The sequence below is a fragment of the Amblyomma maculatum genome, chromosome 10 (genome assembly GCF_055883805.1).
Source record: "Amblyomma maculatum isolate TAMU_Amacu chromosome 10, ASM5588380v1, whole genome shotgun sequence".
NCBI lineage: Eukaryota > Metazoa > Arthropoda > Arachnida > Ixodida > Ixodidae > Amblyomma > Amblyomma maculatum.
In genome coordinates this window covers 24150461-24168274 of record NC_139353.1, presented here as the reverse complement: position 1 = coordinate 24168274, position 17814 = coordinate 24150461, and the positions used below count along the sequence as shown (strand labels likewise).

The 17814-nt window shown below is 42.3% G+C and overlaps 3 protein-coding genes across 5 annotated transcripts in view; 2 read left to right on the top strand and 1 right to left on the bottom strand.

Moving 5' to 3' along the window:
- Window positions 1–169: 169 nt before the first annotated feature.
- Window positions 170–2504, top strand: Lipt1 (Lipoyltransferase 1). The gene is made up of 3 exons (XM_084582247.1): window positions 170–754; window positions 1267–1374; window positions 1912–2504. The coding sequence occupies exons 1-3, from the start codon at window positions 266–268 to the stop codon at window positions 2491–2493; spliced, it is 1179 nt and encodes a 392-aa protein (XP_084438373.1). The 5' UTR covers window positions 170–265; the 3' UTR covers window positions 2494–2504.
- A 2344-nt stretch (window positions 2505–4848) lies between these two features.
- On the bottom strand, window positions 4849–6510 carry LOC146175881 (tRNA N(3)-cytidine methyltransferase METTL6). Its single transcript, XM_084582246.1, has one exon. The coding sequence runs from the start codon at window positions 6383–6385 to the stop codon at window positions 5519–5521; it is 867 nt and encodes a 288-aa protein (XP_084438372.1). The 5' UTR covers window positions 6386–6510; the 3' UTR covers window positions 4849–5518.
- Window positions 6511–6704: 194 nt separating this feature from the next.
- LOC146175880 (dyslexia-associated protein KIAA0319-like protein) overlaps window positions 6705–17814 on the top strand; it is a 33140-nt gene continuing 22030 nt past the window's right edge. Inside the window, exons 1-9 of one of the 3 annotated variants that reach the window (XM_084582245.1) lie at window positions 6705–6818; window positions 7411–7615; window positions 9299–9655; window positions 12177–12243; window positions 12381–12462; window positions 13294–13494; window positions 14497–14671; window positions 15598–15786; window positions 17190–17282. In XM_084582245.1, the coding sequence (XP_084438371.1) occupies window positions 7543–7615; window positions 9299–9655; window positions 12177–12243; window positions 12381–12462; window positions 13294–13494; window positions 14497–14671; window positions 15598–15786; window positions 17190–17282 (1237 nt within the window). In that variant the 5' untranslated portion in view covers window positions 6705–6818; window positions 7411–7542. Of the gene's footprint in view, window positions 6819–7410; window positions 7616–9298; window positions 9656–12176; window positions 12244–12380; window positions 12463–13293; window positions 13495–14496; window positions 14672–15594; window positions 15787–17189; window positions 17283–17814 lie in introns of all 3 variants that reach the window. The other 2 variants (XM_084582244.1, XM_084582243.1) reach the window with 2 other exon arrangements.

Below are 17814 nucleotides of genomic sequence, written 5' to 3'. Positions count from 1 at the left end.
TCATTAAAACCAACTTCAATTCGTTCTCACTGTCCTTCCAAAGAAGTCAATATAGCAAATTTTCCACGCGTCTTTATTAGTATGCAAAACAATAGTGCACATTAAATAAGTTATAATTCTTTTTTCGTGCTTTTCTAGTTTCGGTTTCCAATGCGAAGTCTTTTTTTGTTGATGATGATGATAAACAAGATGGCAACGCCTATGGCAGAGAGCACGCTTGTTATCGCCAGTTTTCATTCGGCCTGTCGGGGTCGGCTTTCCCGAAATGAGAACTCTAGCCTCAATGCTTCGCACTCTGAAACGCTCCTCAGCGTCGCTCACAAACAAACTACCGGCGTTTCTCAATGACGAAAAGCGCGCCAAGGTTCTCGTGTCCTCGTCCCGATGCATCTATCGCAACCTCGCGCTCGAACAGTGGCTCTACGAAAACGCTACTTTCTCGCCCGGTTCACCCGGCATTCTGCTGATGTGGTGGAATGGGCCGGCGGTGGTAATCGGCCGTCACCAGAACCCGTGGGTAGAATGCAGTTTAAATGCGGTCGCCAAGTTCGGTGTCACCTTGGCGAGGCGGAACAGCGGTGGCGGTACAGTGTACCATGACACCGGTAACCTCAACTGTTGCTTCATGGGCCACAAGCGCGATTACAATCGTAAAGAGAATCTGCAGTTCATTGCAGACGCGCTGAATGCTTCCTGGGGTGTACACTGTACCATCACGGACAGAGATGACGTGATCGTGCAAGATGCTTTTAAGGTGACTTGTTCGTCGATAATGGCCCTTGAATCCTGCACACTGGAGTTTAACCTGATGGTTAATGGCAGAGGGCGTTGTAGCTCCTATGAATAAACATAGCAAGTAATTTATTTATTATTATCAATACCTCAAATGCCCCAGGAATGGGGTATTACATGAGGGATGGGCTGCTATTTTATTTGAATATAGATTCGATGGCTGCCTTGAATTGAGATGGATTGGAGTGGTGCACGAAGTCGACTGGAAGATTGTCCCAGTCGACTTCTGTTCATGTTCTGAGCCGTTGGTAGACGCTCATAAATAGCGATGAATAAGAAGTGGATCCTTTACTCCATTGAATGTCCACAGGTTCACTGTTGCTCTGAGGTTTAGTTTGCACTGTCATAACCAAGCGCTATATCAATGCACGAGACACACCTGTGTACTCAATGCATGTTATTTTACTGTCAGAAGTCCAGTTTTCAAAAATGTATCTAAGTGACTTGCCCATATTTTATTTTCATCTTTTCCAGATATCTGGCACAGCTGCCAAAATAGGCCACCAAAAAGCCTACCACCACTGCACAATACTTGTTGATGTGAATACTACTATCTTGCATCAAGTCCTGGGAGGACGTTGTGTAAGCTCATTATACTGAATTTATTTGCTAACAGTTCAGCTCTACACGAAACGTTTCGGTTGCCTTTGTTTTCATTTTAGTTCCAACAATGTTATCTTCCATCCATTTGGTTACTGTAATCCTAGTTCACTGTAGTCGCAAGTGCTAGCAGCTGAACAATTGTTTCCATCAGTACACTTATTTCACAATCACAAGCTCATCACTCACTGTGCAGTACCTAACGCGGCCCCATTACTAGAACGTGCAGAGAAATGTCTTTCTCGCTAAACATGAAAGTTTTACTATTTAGAGAAGCTGTTAACTTTGTGAAGTCCCATGGAGTGAGCTTTGAGAATTAGTTCTGACAATTTAAAGTAAGGTCCACTTCACTCCTAGCCTTAAGAGGCCTTGGAATTTCATTCTTAAAGAGTCATAACAGAGAATATTGAAGTATAATTGGCTAACAAATTCCTAGATGTCCTGCACACATTTGCTTTGCATGTCACAAGAAGTGGCATAGCTTTCTACCTTCTACCATTCTTTTTTTTTTCTTCACAGAGCAACATTGAGAGCAAGGCTACCAGCAGTGTGCGTGCATCTGTCAAGAACCTCAAAGAACTCTGCCCTCATCTGACTATTGAAACACTATCAGCATCACTTGCTGCAAGATTTAACAGCCAGCATCAGGAACATGCGACGAAAACAAGAAGTGATAACTGCATCCACCTAATTAATCCATCGGAGGATCATTTTCCAGGAATCAATGCCATGTGCGAGAAGCTCCAGGGCTGGGATTGGATATTTGGATGCACACCACGGTTTACGATTAGAGGCAGCTTTCCTACTCCTACATCTTGTACTGGTGTACTCGACCTTGGCGATGCCTTGGGACGCAATGAAGTGCTGAAAGTAGAGCTCAAGTGCTACCATGGCCAAATAGAGGATGTACGTCTCGTACCCACTTTACGCAGACATGGGCTACTGCAGGCTGTCATGGATGAAATTTGCGGTACGCGGTTTGTGCAGAGTGAAATTGCAGAAGTGTTTAGAAGAATCAAGGACAGTGATCCTGAGAACAGTGCTTTCATAGAATATTTAAGCAGATGTTTACTTACTTTAGTTGGGAACGCACAAATGTGATTTTACTTGTACATATCAGCCCCTTCTCATTGCAGTCACTCACAGCCTCCGGTGATCGCTGTGTCGCTAAAAAAAAACTGTTGACAACTTCAGTCACACATGTACATTTTTTATATTTACACTGGTCTTGTAGGGTTTAATCTGTTGACAATCAGTATGATATGGAACTAGCTGCTTAGCGTAATATTTGTCTTGTTTATTGTTATGTTTTATGTGAAACGTATACAGCTCCTTCAGTTGAAAAGACATCACGATAGACTAGTCTCAGCTTAGGTGTTGTCAGAAGTGTTCGGAACATGCAAGGAATAATGGAGGCCCGAAGTTGGATGGGAAGTGTGATGTGTGATCGTGGTTAAGGCCAAAGCCATGACTGATTAATTATTGACAATAAAAAATAAGTATAAAAATAAAATGAACAACGAAATAAACATTAAACATAAAAATAACAAGAAAAGAAAACAAGTTTTGAGTTATTGTGTCATTCTACCATAGCTAAAAACAAAACAAAAAAAAAGCAGTGGGGTCTCCTATTGGTTATAACTAAAAAAAAATAAAAGTGATTAGTCATTTGGGCTTAGTCCAATAAAAGTGCTGAGTCACTGCATTGTAGTTCATCGCAGTTAAAAAGGTAGATGAAGCAAATGAATGTACGCCATCACGTCTACTCTTGGGGTGAAGCTTTAGCATCCTACTAATTTTAGTGTACAGAAATTGAGAAGACATTTAATAACATATTGCAAATGTGATAGCATTAAAGTTTGAAGTCTGCTTGGCCTGCTTCTCCTCCTCATTCAATGCAGCTTGCTACATACACTTAGCCTGTGCAGCAGTCTCAATCATGTCATGTGACCAGTATACCTGCCAGCTTGGCCGTGTCACGTGGCGTCATGATATCGCACATCCCACTCCATTGGCTGACACTACACTCATCTTAGCCACTGGGAATTCATTGACACTGGGTGCTGCATTTTCTTCCCAGATGAGGCTTTTGATTCTTCCACGTTATAACCACATGCATTTCTTTCCTTTGAACAACGGGGAACAACTTTCTTTTTCCCCACTACCCCATCTGCCTCACCCACCTCCGGCAGAGAGAGCAATCTACTTTGAACCATGCTGAAGTATGGCCACTTTTGTGTCCACAAATATCTCACTTAAAGCTCACTGCAGATGAAATGGTTAATAGAAAGAAAAGTAACTTATGATGTCTTATGGTACAAAGATGTGGCAATAGTTGCTGTGCCATACTCCCCCTTTGCATACATGTACAGCCTCTGCAAAGAGTAATCAGGCTGCATAGTTTCCTTACCAATCCTACAGTGGGGCATCTGCTAAGTAAGAGAAGTCTTCTTCTCACCCTTGAAGAGCATTTGACCTTCAGGGAATACGAGGAAAAGTCCACACAACCTAGACATCAACTAGGCCTTGCAGATGTGTATGTTGAGTATTGCAAAACAGCCAAATAATGTTTCTTCACATGCCAAGGGTGTAACATCCCTTTAGTTAGTGGTGTCACTCATAAGCTTAACAGGATCAAATTGAGAACAGATAGAGATTTTCTGAGAGTGCCCACCCTCTGGCACCCTCTGTGCACCCTCTGTGCCTTTAGAGCCCAGGCCCACCTGGCAATAATGGTCAACAGGTGAACATAGTATGTGTGCTTTAGTCATGACACTGATGCTATTCAGCCTGCGCACCTAAGGGAAGGCCTTCACCCAGTAACCAATCAGCAATTGCATGCCCCTTTCACCATTCAGAAACTGCCATTCGCCAGCCCACCATCAACCTAGAGAATTTTTGCATTCAAAGAGTAGGTTAAGCATAACATTCAATCGTTCAAAAGTATATGATATATCATTGGAGGCTTTTGGCTAGTATTATGGCTGATATATACTTGTGTATCAGCTAGGATCACTGGTTGCTCAATGAGCTGCTGTGTTCACTTGCTTCTGCTTTTCAAGCTGAGCTTGTGCGTAGTCTCCATGCATCCTTTCATGCCTGAGGAGCCATGACTGTTGCCTGCTTCTCTTCAAACTGAATAGTGTGCTCGACGACTAGCCACTCAAAAGGCATAGAAAAGAAGCCCCTTAGCAACGTTTCCATAAGCAACTGAGTCTGTTATGACTTGTTCACCCGGCATCCTGAACTAGTCAAATGTGAGCTGAGGTGCCAGTTGGTCAGACATGCTTGAATGGATGGATGGATGGAAACAACATGCTTGGATGAACTGCAGCGCTGATCCAGCACACAGAAAAGTCAAGGACGGGACAGGTGCAGATAGGAGCAGTGCCCTCTCCTTTCTTGTGTGCTGTCTAAACGCCACATTCTTTGTTCAACCATCCGGGTGTAGGTCTTTTAGATACATACACAAAATAATTAATAGGTCTAAATTTTTATTTCCACTATCGTTACAGAAGCGTTGGAAGGACTTTATCGAAGGTATTTTTTAGCAGGGGCAGATTTTTGGCCAATACTTGCAAGGGGTGGTTGGGGAAGTGAGATAGTATTTTTTGTAAGATTACTTTAACTTTCATTGTCTAAATAATTGGGACTAATTTGGTTTTCTCATAAATATTTCTACATCTACTACCTCTACTATTTGCTAACCAGGATGAATTTTTCTTCGCTTAGACATATGGCTGCACTTGGGTGGATGCTTATGAGTAATTACTCCCTTGTTACAAATCTACTGTACGACGGGGGTTCCCCTAAGCATTGGACCTCTTCCTCAACTTAGTCTTCGCAACTGAATAACGTGTCTTTTTCACTACTGGGTCACATTGCCAGAGTATGCACTTAAAGGCATGTCGTTTTTATTGCTGTCCATCCAATTGAGCTGGAGAAGGGGCACAAAAATATTGTCGTATAAATATATGCACAAGTTGAGAGTCTATGCAAACCCAGCATTTCTGTTTTAAATATGATTTGAGTTCAAAGCGTGATTTCACACTATAGGCACTTCGTCAGAAAAACATTACAAATAAACGTTAACATTTCCGTCGGCTCTGTACAGACAGAACATGCTTCAGCTGTCTGCAGCAGGTTCTTTTGAAGCGCCCCGTGGTTTCCTGAACTTTCCCTGCACAAATATCCGAGGCACACAAATGCCTTCCTTCTTGTTCACTGTTTCGCGGCACACATATTCGTTGCTCACCACTTCATAACCGGCATCTGTGAACAACACTTCCAAAGCCTGCTCCGAGAAGTAGAAGGCTCTTGTGCCGTCTTGGCGAACATAAAAATTGGTGCCTATCTTGTGGCCAGGCGCGAACCTTAGCATAGCTTGGTCGAACAGCCCGTAATCCCTGAAGAGTACAAGGCCCCCGGGTTTCAGCGTTTCATAGATGTTCCTTAACGCCTGGCCCATCTTGTCGGGGTGGATGGCGGACAGGACAAATATCATGGTGACGACATCGACACCTTCGCGGGGCACTATGTCGACAAGACGGTCTTTGGTGAGGTCGCACTGGAAAGCTGTAATGAAGCGCTTATTGTAGAGAGGGTGCGTTGTCACGAACTGAACAGCACGCGGCGAAAAATCGCATGCGTATATGTAGTAATTCGTCTTCTCTTCTATGAGCGGGAAGACGAAATTGCCGACGCCGCAGCCAACTTCTAACAGAACAGGCGTCGCGTCATTACCACCACTCGATTCTCCTGCAACGCCGCAAGCGAGCTCCTCGAACTCACGCTTGGTCCAATGCCTGTCCTTGAAGAAGCGAGTTTCGTTCCTCTTGTAAAAGAGATCCCAGTTCTTCTGGGCTTCGGCTTCAAGCTTCAAGCGCTTGAACTCGGAGAGCAGTGCCGTGTCCTTTGCGAGCTTGGCTGCTTCCTCTTCGGTGAGTGTTCGCGCATAGTGGCCTTTCAGCTCAGAGCTCGAGATTTCAGCCATGTAGACAGTCAGATGAATTCTTTGTAGTTTCAATACAAATCACCAGAATTTTAGCAGAATTTAACCGCGGCATTCACAAATGACGGCGACGCCAGCCACAGCCACATGATAACTTGGGCGCAGCCATCTTTATTACTTTTGCTGAAAGTGAAAGAAAGCGATGTGTATTTAAATTAATTTTGCGATATTTAATTACATTGCTAAATAGTTCACATAATAGTAATTTACGTATTTTTGTATCTATATATATAAGCGTAATAATTAAGCATACGAAAGTTGCGTAGCACATAATCCATGCATAATCCAGAATTGTAGTCATCATTAGCATTTGCGAAAGCTGTCCGGTCGGCCGCTCTTCTGCTGCTGCGCTTTCTGTCATTCCGCTGCTTTGCGGATAAACTTTGCATTTCTTCAGCTGCTGACACCGCAACGTGTGAGTAAACATTTCTGTGCAAAACTGGCGATGCCAAGAAGTCGTATAAAATATTGTATTCATTCACTGAACGCTCAGTGATTGCTTCTCTCCATTTGTTGAGTTTGCGTTTGTTGACTGACACTTATCGCGTCCGACCGAACGCAGTCTCTCCACCGCATCATTTTTCTTGCGTCTGCTCCTCAACGTGCCGAGAAAAGTTCGAGTGGTTATCATGAAAGAAAAAGAACCAACACATTGCTTATTTTCCTGTGTTTTGGTCCGTGTGCTGCTGCAAACTATTGTTTGCGGTGTGGAAAATACTGTTCCGGTTTTGATGGAGTTCGTGTCCTTGGTACACTTTTGGTGCGTGCACCCATTTCCATATGGTATGAGTTCTTTATTCTTTTGCCGCACATCTAGAATTCTTCCCGAAAAATTTGACGTGCGCGTTTCTATGCTGTTTAGGGCGCGCAATCTGCGTAAACAATCTCTTCATAGTTTCTGGAGATTTCTCCTAGCTCTGCCCTTGCAGTTTAGGCAGGTTGCTTGTGAGCATATTTTAAATACCATTTTCTTTTCAGTCAGTTTTGCGTCTATTTCTCTTTTTCAGTGCACTGACCTGCCCCAAGTAAAAGGAAGCACACATTGCGAAAACGGAGTGGAAATCATTTCATGATCGAGAAGTTCGTGCGAACGCTACTCGCATGTCGATGTGAAAATTTTTTAAGAAGGTATCGGCAACATGAAGAGTCGAAATCGACTTTTACTGCTCGCCTGGTTTTCATCACTGCTTGTTGTCAGCCTTACTTTGGACAGTAAGTCTGCCGTATTATATTATCTATCACTGTATTGATGATGCTGTAAAAATTGTGTGCAGTTTATCATCGGTTGGCTTGAAATATGTCAATTGCCATACCAGAACCTGACATTTTAAATGATGCAACGTAAATTGTTCACTAGTAGTTCATTAAGTGCACAGCAGCTAATGGGCTGAATGCAAAAAAGAAAGCTGGCAGGATGGCATTGTATGACATATACCTTGCTTCAGTAAATACGTAAAATAATGGGGAATTGCAACTGTAATGATTATTTCTGCTGAAAGCACATGCTGGGCCGTTTTCGTTCAAGATATGTTGTTCAAGAGCAAAAAAAGTTAAATGAGCCAAAAAAAAAAAAAATACATGTGATGTAACACTTGGCAGGCTAACAAAAAAGCAGCTTTGTACTTTTTTTTGGCAAGCAGTTGTAGCTTTACTGGCACTGAGCTGTACGTTCATCTCGCATAGTGCGGGACAGTTACGCCTGATGTATGCTGCCAATGGCATGCTTTAGGCATTTTTATTTGTAGGTACTCTTATTTTGCTGTTAGTACACACACTTTGGCAGTGACAAAGACTGCCTGCGTTGCTTGATTTTGGATGCCAGTTCTGCTGTCATGTGCTCATAGCCGGCTTGAATGCTTGCATTGTGGAAAGCTTTTGTCGGTATCTGCTTCTGCAGCAGCAATACTGGTTATTGCATGCATCAGTAAGTATCTTCACTAAGCAGCAGTTGTTGGCCTTAAAATATACAAATTAAGTTTACCAGTTGGATAGGAAGGCCCAAAATGCATTACAAAGTAGAATTCTGAGCTATATTCAGGTATCCTTGGTGTGCTTGCCTTTGTGACTTTCGCTTTGTTGATAGGTCACCATTAAGTGAGCAAATTTAAGGCTGCTAGGTGCTTATTCGGAACTAGCTGGTCATCTAAATATTCTTCTTTCTTTTTCTCGTCTTATTCAAAAAGCTCCAGAGTAAGTATCTGTCTTTAATCTACTTTTATTGGTCTCAATTTTTTTACTCTTTACTTTGATTATGTTTACTGCACAAATAATGAAACAACGTCTGCAATTCCAGTGTGAATAATACAGACAAGGACAATGGAGAAATGTAGCATACTTGCTAACCTGAACTAAAACAAGCTTCTTGTGCTGCATGGTTTAGAGTGTACAACATAGGACAGAAGTAAAGGATAATAAACTGGGGAAACATAACGGATGAAAGGGGAGGGCACATCGCATCTTTTGAAAGTCCTAGGGCCGTATTCCGAGTTTGCATCATTATCGAAAGTGTCGCTATCTCCCTGACCTCGAGTCATCTGATTGGCAGAAACACTGGAACCGGATGTCAGTTTGATTGTAATCATTTCCGGTTCCGGCGTTTCAACCAATCAGATGACTCGAGGTGAAGGAGATAGCGACACTTTCGAGAACGATGCAAACTCGGAATTTTGGACCCTACACAATATTTTTATATTCCGTACTGAGTATGAAAACTTCTCAGACCTCTAAATTTTTGTATGCTTGCTGGCTCTCGTTTTGCTATGGCCCGCTACTCCCTTCTGCACTTTTAGCATTTGGTCTGGAAGTGTATCCTAATGAAGGGGTTTGTTTCATTCAGTCCAGTGACTGCGCTCTTGCTTTGTTTCCTGGTGACAAAATCAACCTCTTCACCTAAAGGTGATCTCGAGGGTGAAGATGTGGCTGCAGAGGAAGAGGAAGATGAGGATGAATTTGGCGGTGCCGATGGTGGTGGCAGCTTCTGTCCCGACTCACTCTTTCCAAAGCTCACTCTGCTCCGGCACGTGACCCCGCGAGGCAATGCCAGTGCGGGCCGGTTCACCAAGGTGGCACGTGCCTCGAGCCTGCTGGACTGTACCAAGGCGTGCTGTGAGCAGGGAGCCTTGTGCAACCTAGTGTTCCTCCACGGTAGCTCGTGCTTTCTCGTGCGTTGCCGTTCGGCAGCCTTGTGCCAACCGCAGCATCGGCCGGGTGCCAAGTTTGACTCTAGTTTTATGGTGATAGTGAGGCCTCCACGTAAGTCTTTTTGGCAGTGCTTTTCAAAAGTTTCCAAGCACCTTGCATGTGACTGGAGCAGTCGTGAAGCTCTGCAGTGCTGATGCCGCTTGGGGTCTTTATGCTTTTCTGCGGGCAGTGGTGAAGATGATTCTTCTTGCTGTCAAAAGCATGTGTAGCACTAGCAGTGCAAAAGGGTTGAGCATACTTTACTATCAGACAGTTCTTCTTACCCTCGAAAGCAAATGGAATACCAGATACTCTATAAAGTGTTTGGAGTGCCAAACATCCAGGCAGCTCTTTGTTGCTGTCCCAAGCTCCTAGCACACCAGCCACATGGAGGAAATGCGGGTGATGAACCTTGAGACAGGTTTTTTCGTTTTCCAGAGCACCTGGTGAAGGCTCTTTTTAAAGCATTTAGAGTGCTAGGGCAGTTTTTTTCTGCAACTTCTCATGGGAAGAGCAGCAGGATTGCATGACACACCCCACTGCATGGCCCACTGACTGCTCCGGTCCCCTGTGATGTTATTGGTTGGTATCTTTTGAAAGGTTCTGTATCTGCATCGCTGGTTTTCTGGTTTGGTCGTTTCCTTGGTTCAGTTTTGCTGGCCTGTTTTGTTGTTTTGAAGGCTGCCATTCCTTTTGTTGGCTTTCTTTGGTCAGCTTGGTTTATGGGTTTCCAGTTCCACCAGTCACTGGCATAGTGTGTGTGCGTCATAAGGGTGCGCATTTTCATTGCGCGCACATGCGGTTTATTTTGTTTACTTCAGTTTGTTTTCTGGTTGGCTTTTTCCTGTGGTTCGACCTTCCATGCATGCAGTATTCACAATAATTGGTCCCCTCATTTCCATATCATAGCTGCATGCAGTGTGCTCGTTATTTTGCTCGTTGCCGGTTGTGTCTCCTGTGGTAGAATTTCAGGAATTTATCATCTCGGTTTTCAGTTTTGACCCTCCTAAAATTTTGCTTGCGTTTTCATTTGTCAGTGTCCTCCTGCTGTTTTGATTTCTGCTCAGTCGGTTTTATGATTTCGCGTTTGGAATATTGCAGAAGTCGTTAGCCTGCATGTTCTTGGCAGTCTTACTGAGAAATTCTTTTACTTTTTGCTCGACTTATTTGCTTTGGTTTTTGCATTTTATTGTAAAGTAGCAAATTGGTATATAGCCAACGGAATGTGTGTTATACCACTTTTTGTTCTAGCTCGTTTGTTTTTCTTTTCATAGTCATCATTTCTGTACTTGATCTAACTAACTAAAAAGCAGCTTGTGTTACCAAATTTAAAAGGTCTGAATGGTTTATTTATATTATTGCCATCATAGCACTATAGCATTAACTTGTTGTCATTAGCACACTGTGTTATTTATTTATTTATTTATTTAGAACATACTGCAGGCCTACAGTAGGCCCAAGCAGGAGGGGCGAATACATAATATATATGCAAAAAGAACAGGATTAGCAAAATTGAAAAATGTTAAATACAAGGCTCAGATGCAAAATACAAAAAGTAAACATAGAAATAAATGGCTCTCAAATTAAATGCTGTGAAGAAAACATTGAGTCAAAAGAATCAGCTCTGGTTAAAAGATCTGGCGGACACCTGTTCCACTCCTCAATGGTGCGTGGAAAAAATGAGTATTTAAAGGCGTTAATCCTAGCACTGTAAGGGGTTAATGATTGTGCATGATGATTTCGTGTTTGGCGCGTAGTGTTAGGTTTAAGGAAGGGGTCTGCATTCATAGACAGTTTATGGTTCTTTTAGTAATTTTTAGTAAGAAAAGTAGTTTCAGTCTTTGAATTTTCCGGCGCAGCTGTAATGTTTCAATACCGTGAGTTCTCATGAGGGTCGTTGGTGAGTCAGTTACACAATACTTTGAAAAAATAAAACGGACGGCTTTGCGTTGAAGTATTTCAAGGGCCTCAATGTTACGTTTAGTGTAGGGATCCCAGACGGTGCACGCATATTCTAGTGATGGCCTTATTATTGAAAAGTAGGTTAATTTTTTAAGTTCAGGTGGGGCAAGTTTTAGTTTATGTCTAAGAAAACAGAGTTTACGAAAGGCTGAGGAGCATACGTTTGATACATGTTTATTCCAGCTAAGGTTTTTCGTTATTGTAACTTCTAGATACTTGTACTCGCTGACTTCGGTCAGAAGGTGAGATGAAATATTGTAAGGAAATGAGAAGGAAGCCTTTTTGTTAGTTATCTTCATGTATACTGTTTTCTCTAAATTTAGCTTCATGTCCCATTTATTACACCATGTATGTATGTTCTGATGGAACCTGTAGCACATTGTCAGGACTAATTTGCTGTCCAACTTTGAACTGCCACATTAAATGCAGCCCATGATGTTGAAGTTGCATATGTAGCACATACCTTTCTCTTTGTTTAAGTTTGGTTTGTCATTTTTTTTGCCCTTATTAAGGCTACATCTATGCCATTCGTGCACTTATATTGCTAATCATTCTTGCGGCATTTGTTGATGGCTCTCTATGAGTGTTGATGTGCTGATCCGTATATTGTTTTCATACCTTTCTCCTGCAGAGAAAGGCTCAGCAGGTCCCTCTCATGAATGGTCCAGTCATTCAACGTCAAACTCCAACGAAGACTTGTAAGTTACAACATTATTTGGCTTCCTTGCATGTTCTTGGAGTAATATTTATTTCTGGGCGGAATATTCATTTCGATGTGTATGGAAAAATTTTCTGCATCTGCTGAAATAAATTTGGTTTCTGTTGGTGCACACAGGCTGTCAAGATCGTCTGTTTGGAAAAACAGCAAAGGGAGCGGAGACTCGTCAGAAGGAGGGACAAACAGTTCTGGCATTTTGGTGAGTAGGATTGTTTACCCCATTTTTTGCATTTCTCACTGCAACCAGTCTCCCGTAGGTGTGTAGTTTTGCATCTATGAGCTCGAGTGGTGTTGCTGAACATGTTTTGCTTCACTCCATTGGCCAGGCATTTGTCTGGCAAACGTCTGGTCAGTGCAGTGCAGGAGCTCCTGTTCTCCTGATAAATGACTGACAGGCTGTTCCATATGTCAGCAGGACTTATTGACACAGTGAATGTATATAATCATTTGTGAAGCAAAAACAAAAACTAAAAAAGTGGCTCAGAGCTACCAAATGTGATTAGCCATAAGTGACAGCACCATATCACATGCTGTAACACCTAGACTGTTTTCTGATACCTTTACTGTACAGCATGGAGTGAACTGAAAGAATGTAGAGAACAGAGAAAACTTGAAAACTGAAGTTAACTGGCCCGTGGCAGAAGCCAAGAAGACACTCATGAAAATGTAATTAACTGTGAAGATAAGGTGGGATGGGAGAATAATTGTTACCTGAATTTTTTTCTGGTCAAGGCAGTCAGAGAGTTATATGTCGAGTTATTAACGCCAGTTATATAGAAGTTATAGCTGCAGATAAAGAAGAAGCAGAGAGAGTTCTACAAACAAAGCAGAGGGGAACAAGGGCCAGGGGAGATTGACTAATTGCAGGTATGTGGAGAGTGGCAAAGATATTGTGCAATGAAGGCTGTCATCTCTGTGTATACGATGCCTCATTAGGTCCAGGGCATCAGAGATGCTCGGTGGCTCAGATTACTTGAAACTTGCAAGCCTCACCATGCGGTGCGTTTTTCTCGTTTCCGCCAACTGGAAGGTGCCTGCCAACCAGGTGGTAGTGGGCGACTCCGGCCGCACGTGCGTCTACGGCATACTGCAGCAGTGTCTTAAAAACGAGGAGTGCGTCACGACTGGTCAACGGCGGCGCACTGGCCTGTGCCGCTGTCGACAAGGCTTCACCAGGGACCCCGCATCGGATTCCTGTGTGGGGGCACAGAACAGCTCCGTCAGCGATGAGGTGTGTAGATGAGAAGAACTTGCTTTTAGGGCAAACACTGTTCAGGCTCCACTATATCCTAGCCATGATTACCTAATTACTGCACTTGAACGCGTTCAGAATAACTCTGCTCGTTTCATTCTTTATAACTATAACCGAGGAGCAAGTGTCACAGAAATGAAAACTATTTTGAGTCTTCCATCATTGGCTTCACGACGAAAAGTTTGCCGGCTAACCCTATTCCACAAGCTGTATTATCATTCCGTCTTACACAGCAATTTTTTTCAGACACCCTATTACATATCGCATCGCATTGATCATCCCTGCAAAGTAGCCATCCCTTTATGCAAAACAGATTCTTTCTTACGCTCATTTGTTCCTCGTACTTCCAAAGAATGGAACAATCTTTCTAATGAAAGTATATCTATTACTGATACAAATAACTTTTGCAAAGCTTTAACCTGCATTGTACAAGTACTACTAGTTTTGTGTCTACTAATACAATTATTGCCGATTTCATAGCTAATATTGTATATATAGGATATATTATTTATGTACCCGATTTTTGCAGTGTTTCTTTTTTCCTGTATTTCTTTTTGCCCACTCCCCTCTGAAATGCCTGTATGGCCCTGAGGGTAAAGACAAATAAATAAATAAATAAATATGAGAGGAACAGGGCAAGGTACTACAGGAAAGCGTCTTTATGTGCCCTATGCTTTACAAATTCCTGAACGAGTAGTGCTTTTATACTGAAAAAGCATGTTTTCGGCAACAGTACGCTTAGCAACTGCTAACAAGAGAACATAGATCGTGCACTCACATTGATTTCTTCCTTGTCGATGGTGCCGTTCGCACCATTGCTGAATGGAATTAGCATCTTCGATTTTCCCCAGGCCCACATGTTCCATTCATGCGCAATTAGTCTTCAGTAGCCTCTTTGCTTTAAAGGCATAGCCAGTTTTATTTCGCAGTGTTTTCAAGTCTTCTTTCTACCTGTTACGGCATTATAAATATTTTATGCAGGCCGTTCCCACCACATCTCCTCTGTCGTCATCCACCACGAAGGGAACTGCAGCTGCTTCACCGACAACAACAACACCCTACCCTCTCATTGTGTCGGCCGGAGAAAACAAAGAACTCCACCTTCCTGAAAACGAAGTGGTCCTCTCTGCCTATGCCCTGAAGGCAGGTGGAGATGGTGAGTTTTTTGTGGCATGGCTCGTGCATCACTTCTGAGATTTTACTGTGGGAGATTTGTAAGGAACCATCTCCAGGGCAAGCGGTGTCACTAAGGTAGTACTGCATGACCAGAAACTCTCATGTTCACCCGCTTGCCGACATGAAGGTGATTTAGGCGGACTTCATGGGCGACTGAAAATGTATACTTTGAAGAATGTGTCGGCTGTGGTAATAACATCGGGATCAAGTTTCTAGTTACACTGCTCTGTACAGAAAAGACCAGTTGCAACTGACAAAAACACAGTTGGGACCAACCGTGATCCTATTTATTCCAGTTAAAACTCGGACAGGTTGCAGTTGGTTTTCATTTTTGAGCCTTGGTCATTTCGAATTGTTTCTTTTTAAACTCTGTGTGTTCTAAATGTTTTTGACTATTATGTACAGCAATGAAATTCATGCTGTTTATTCCAGAGTAAGTCTCTCTGTATAGCTGTTTCTTTGAAAGAAAAAAATCAACCTCATTTTTGCCCATCAAAATCTTGGAACTTAGGAGTTATTTGGATGCATTTATATATGTGGTATTTTTTCATTGCTAGCTGTCTTTGTGACTATGCGCTATCAAAGCGATTGTGGGTCATCACAAACATGCAGGATATTTTCTATTTTTTTAATATTTTCTGTTGCCATTGCTGTCCCTCTTTGACTTTCATTTTTTTGCATTAAGACCGTAGAATTTTGTATTACACTAGGGGATGTGGAGTGAGGAAGCTCTTGTAAGGAGCAAAGAAGGGGTGACTTCTACAAGCAGGTACTATTGGTGTTTGTTATTGGCTTCTCAGCATGATAACCATGCAGAAGTACTGAAGGTGCCAACTGTGGGAAAAGATGGTAGAGAGCAAGGCAGCAAGCTGGTGTTCTGACTGGGCTGCTTCCTTTCATCAGCAGGGAACCAGTTCCGATACCAGTGGACACTTGTGTCTCATCCCGATGGCGAGGAGACCGGTGTCATGCAAGACCAGAACACCCAGGCATTGAAGTTGTCGCACCTTCGAGAAGGACTGTACACATTTCGCGTTGCTGTAACTGGGAACAACTCATACGGCGAAGCCACAACCAATGTAACCGTTCTGCCTCGTGAGTAATAGAGCGTATTTGTGTTTTCTAACCAAACGTAATCTTCAGTGAGCTAAATTGGTAATGGGACAGTTTCCACTTGATGCTGAGTGAGGCATCAGGCAGTAACACTTCCTTACGTTACTCAAAAGGATGGTCGGCTCGTGTTAGGACAAACATTGTTGAGCTGGATGCTCAAATAAACTCTGTGGTTTAGGAGCTTTCGTTTTTTTTTTCTTTCTTTTGGTGCTATACAAAACAGCCTAGCTGATGCGAAGCACGTAACTTTTCTCATAGCTTTACATAAACATTTTCAGTGCTTAACCAATTGAAATTCTAAAGTAAAAGGTGACTGGTTGATTTGTGCCATCGTGTTGTAGTGTGTGAGAAATGACAACACATCAGAGCTAGCTGCAGCATAGAAAAAAAAAAATTGACACATAGTTGAACGGCTTTGTATAGGTGAACTTATTTCCAGTCTGAATTGTAAGTGGTCATACAATCATACATGTGACATTTGATGATCACATGATACACGTGACTCTTTTGACCCAGAATGTTTTGAGGCTAGTGAGCAATTTTCAGAATTTAAAGAACATGCTGAACGAATAGTACTGTTATTACACAACTGTAAGTGTATGCATGTATGTTACAATTGAGCCATAGAGCAAACATAAAATTGTAAACCCACCTTAATGTTCCTTACGCCTCTTTGACCTCGCAATTATTAATTGTGGTGTGTTGCTTCGGTATCGATTGTAAGTTGAACCCCTACCCTACACATTGAATTTTCAAATAAAACAAAATAAACACATATGCTTAGACTAGTGTAAATGCAGTGCATACTTATGAAAGGATCTAAACCCACCACATCATTGACTGCAGGCACTATATGAAACGCCTGAGCATCTTTCAGAGAGGTTAATATATGTTTCCTTTTGTTTGTTTTCTTTTGTTAGTTATATTATGCATCTGTTTTGACGCAATCAGAAACTTTCAGCATTTACGTAGAGGTGAACGTTTGACATGCTGAGTACGTTTACAAATTTTTGGTTTGGTTTGTAGGGGTGACATCAGCTGTTGGAGCATTGTAGTGGAGGATCTAGAAGTTTTGACTTTTCTTTACTGTGCAGCGTCGCACTGTAGGCAGGTGATGCTAATACATAGCTAATGTGTGTAATATGTCACCCACCTTGGTAGCTGGTATGCAGCACCATATGTTCGTCCTCATTGGGCTTTTTCTTGTATTTCTGACACTTCAACTAGCCGTCTGGCCAACTGATGATTCAAAGTTTGATTTTATATTGTGCGCTTCATTACAAATGAGCTATCCTTGCAATGTTTCAGTGTTGGCCAAACGAGACTTCTAGAATTGCATCAGTAGCCGTAGGATGCTTTTTGAATGACGTGATTTCTCTGTGCAGCCAAACGAATCAACAAGCCACCTGTGGCCGTCATCCAGCCGGACAATGTCACTGTTAAACTTCCAAGCAAGGACACTGTCTTGGATGGCTCGTGTGAGTGTCGATGTCTTTCCTGATATTTTTAGAAGCTTTGTGCGATTAAAAACGTGTATTACAACATAACTAGTGATTAACTTGTACCTCTCGAGCCTTAATAAGACATATTAGCTAATTATCTATGCTTTAAATTAATAAAACTAAAGCTAGTGACATTAATATGAGTTGCCATAGCACTTCTTGATTTCGCAAAATAAATTTGCAGGAACTTTGGCAACTGTGAGATTTTTCCTGTTTGCAACATGCTAACTGGCACGAATGCGATAATAGTTATTTTTTGGGAAGAAGGAAGTTTTGTCTTGGGGCCTTTTTTCTAGCAGCTGCTTTGTGGCTTGATCCATCTGGGTCGCATATCTTACTCAGACACCTCAGTGATTTGTGCCTGGTTTTTCAGCCATGCCTATATTTTGCCAGATAATCCGGTCTGAATAAGGAAGAAAAAAAAAAGTCTAGGGGTTAATGAGAAAAGAAAGACAAAATAGAAACAGTCAGCATACTACTCTTGCACGGCAACTTATTATTGTGGTGA

Excerpts from the sequence above, each read along its gene's own strand:
- Lipt1 (XM_084582247.1), top strand. The coding sequence starts at position 266 with ATGAGAACTCTAGCCTCAATGCTTCGCACTCTGAAACGCTCCTCAGCG. Across the intron at positions 755-1,266 it reads TCGTGCAAGATGCTTTTAAG|ATATCTGGCACAGCTGCCAA; the intron begins GTGACTTGTTCG and ends CATCTTTTCCAG. Across the intron at positions 1,375-1,911 it reads AAGTCCTGGGAGGACGTTGT|AGCAACATTGAGAGCAAGGC; the intron begins GTAAGCTCATTA and ends TTTTCTTCACAG.
- LOC146175881 (XM_084582246.1), bottom strand. The coding sequence starts at position 6,385 with ATGGCTGAAATCTCGAGCTCTGAGCTGAAAGGCCACTATGCGCGAACA.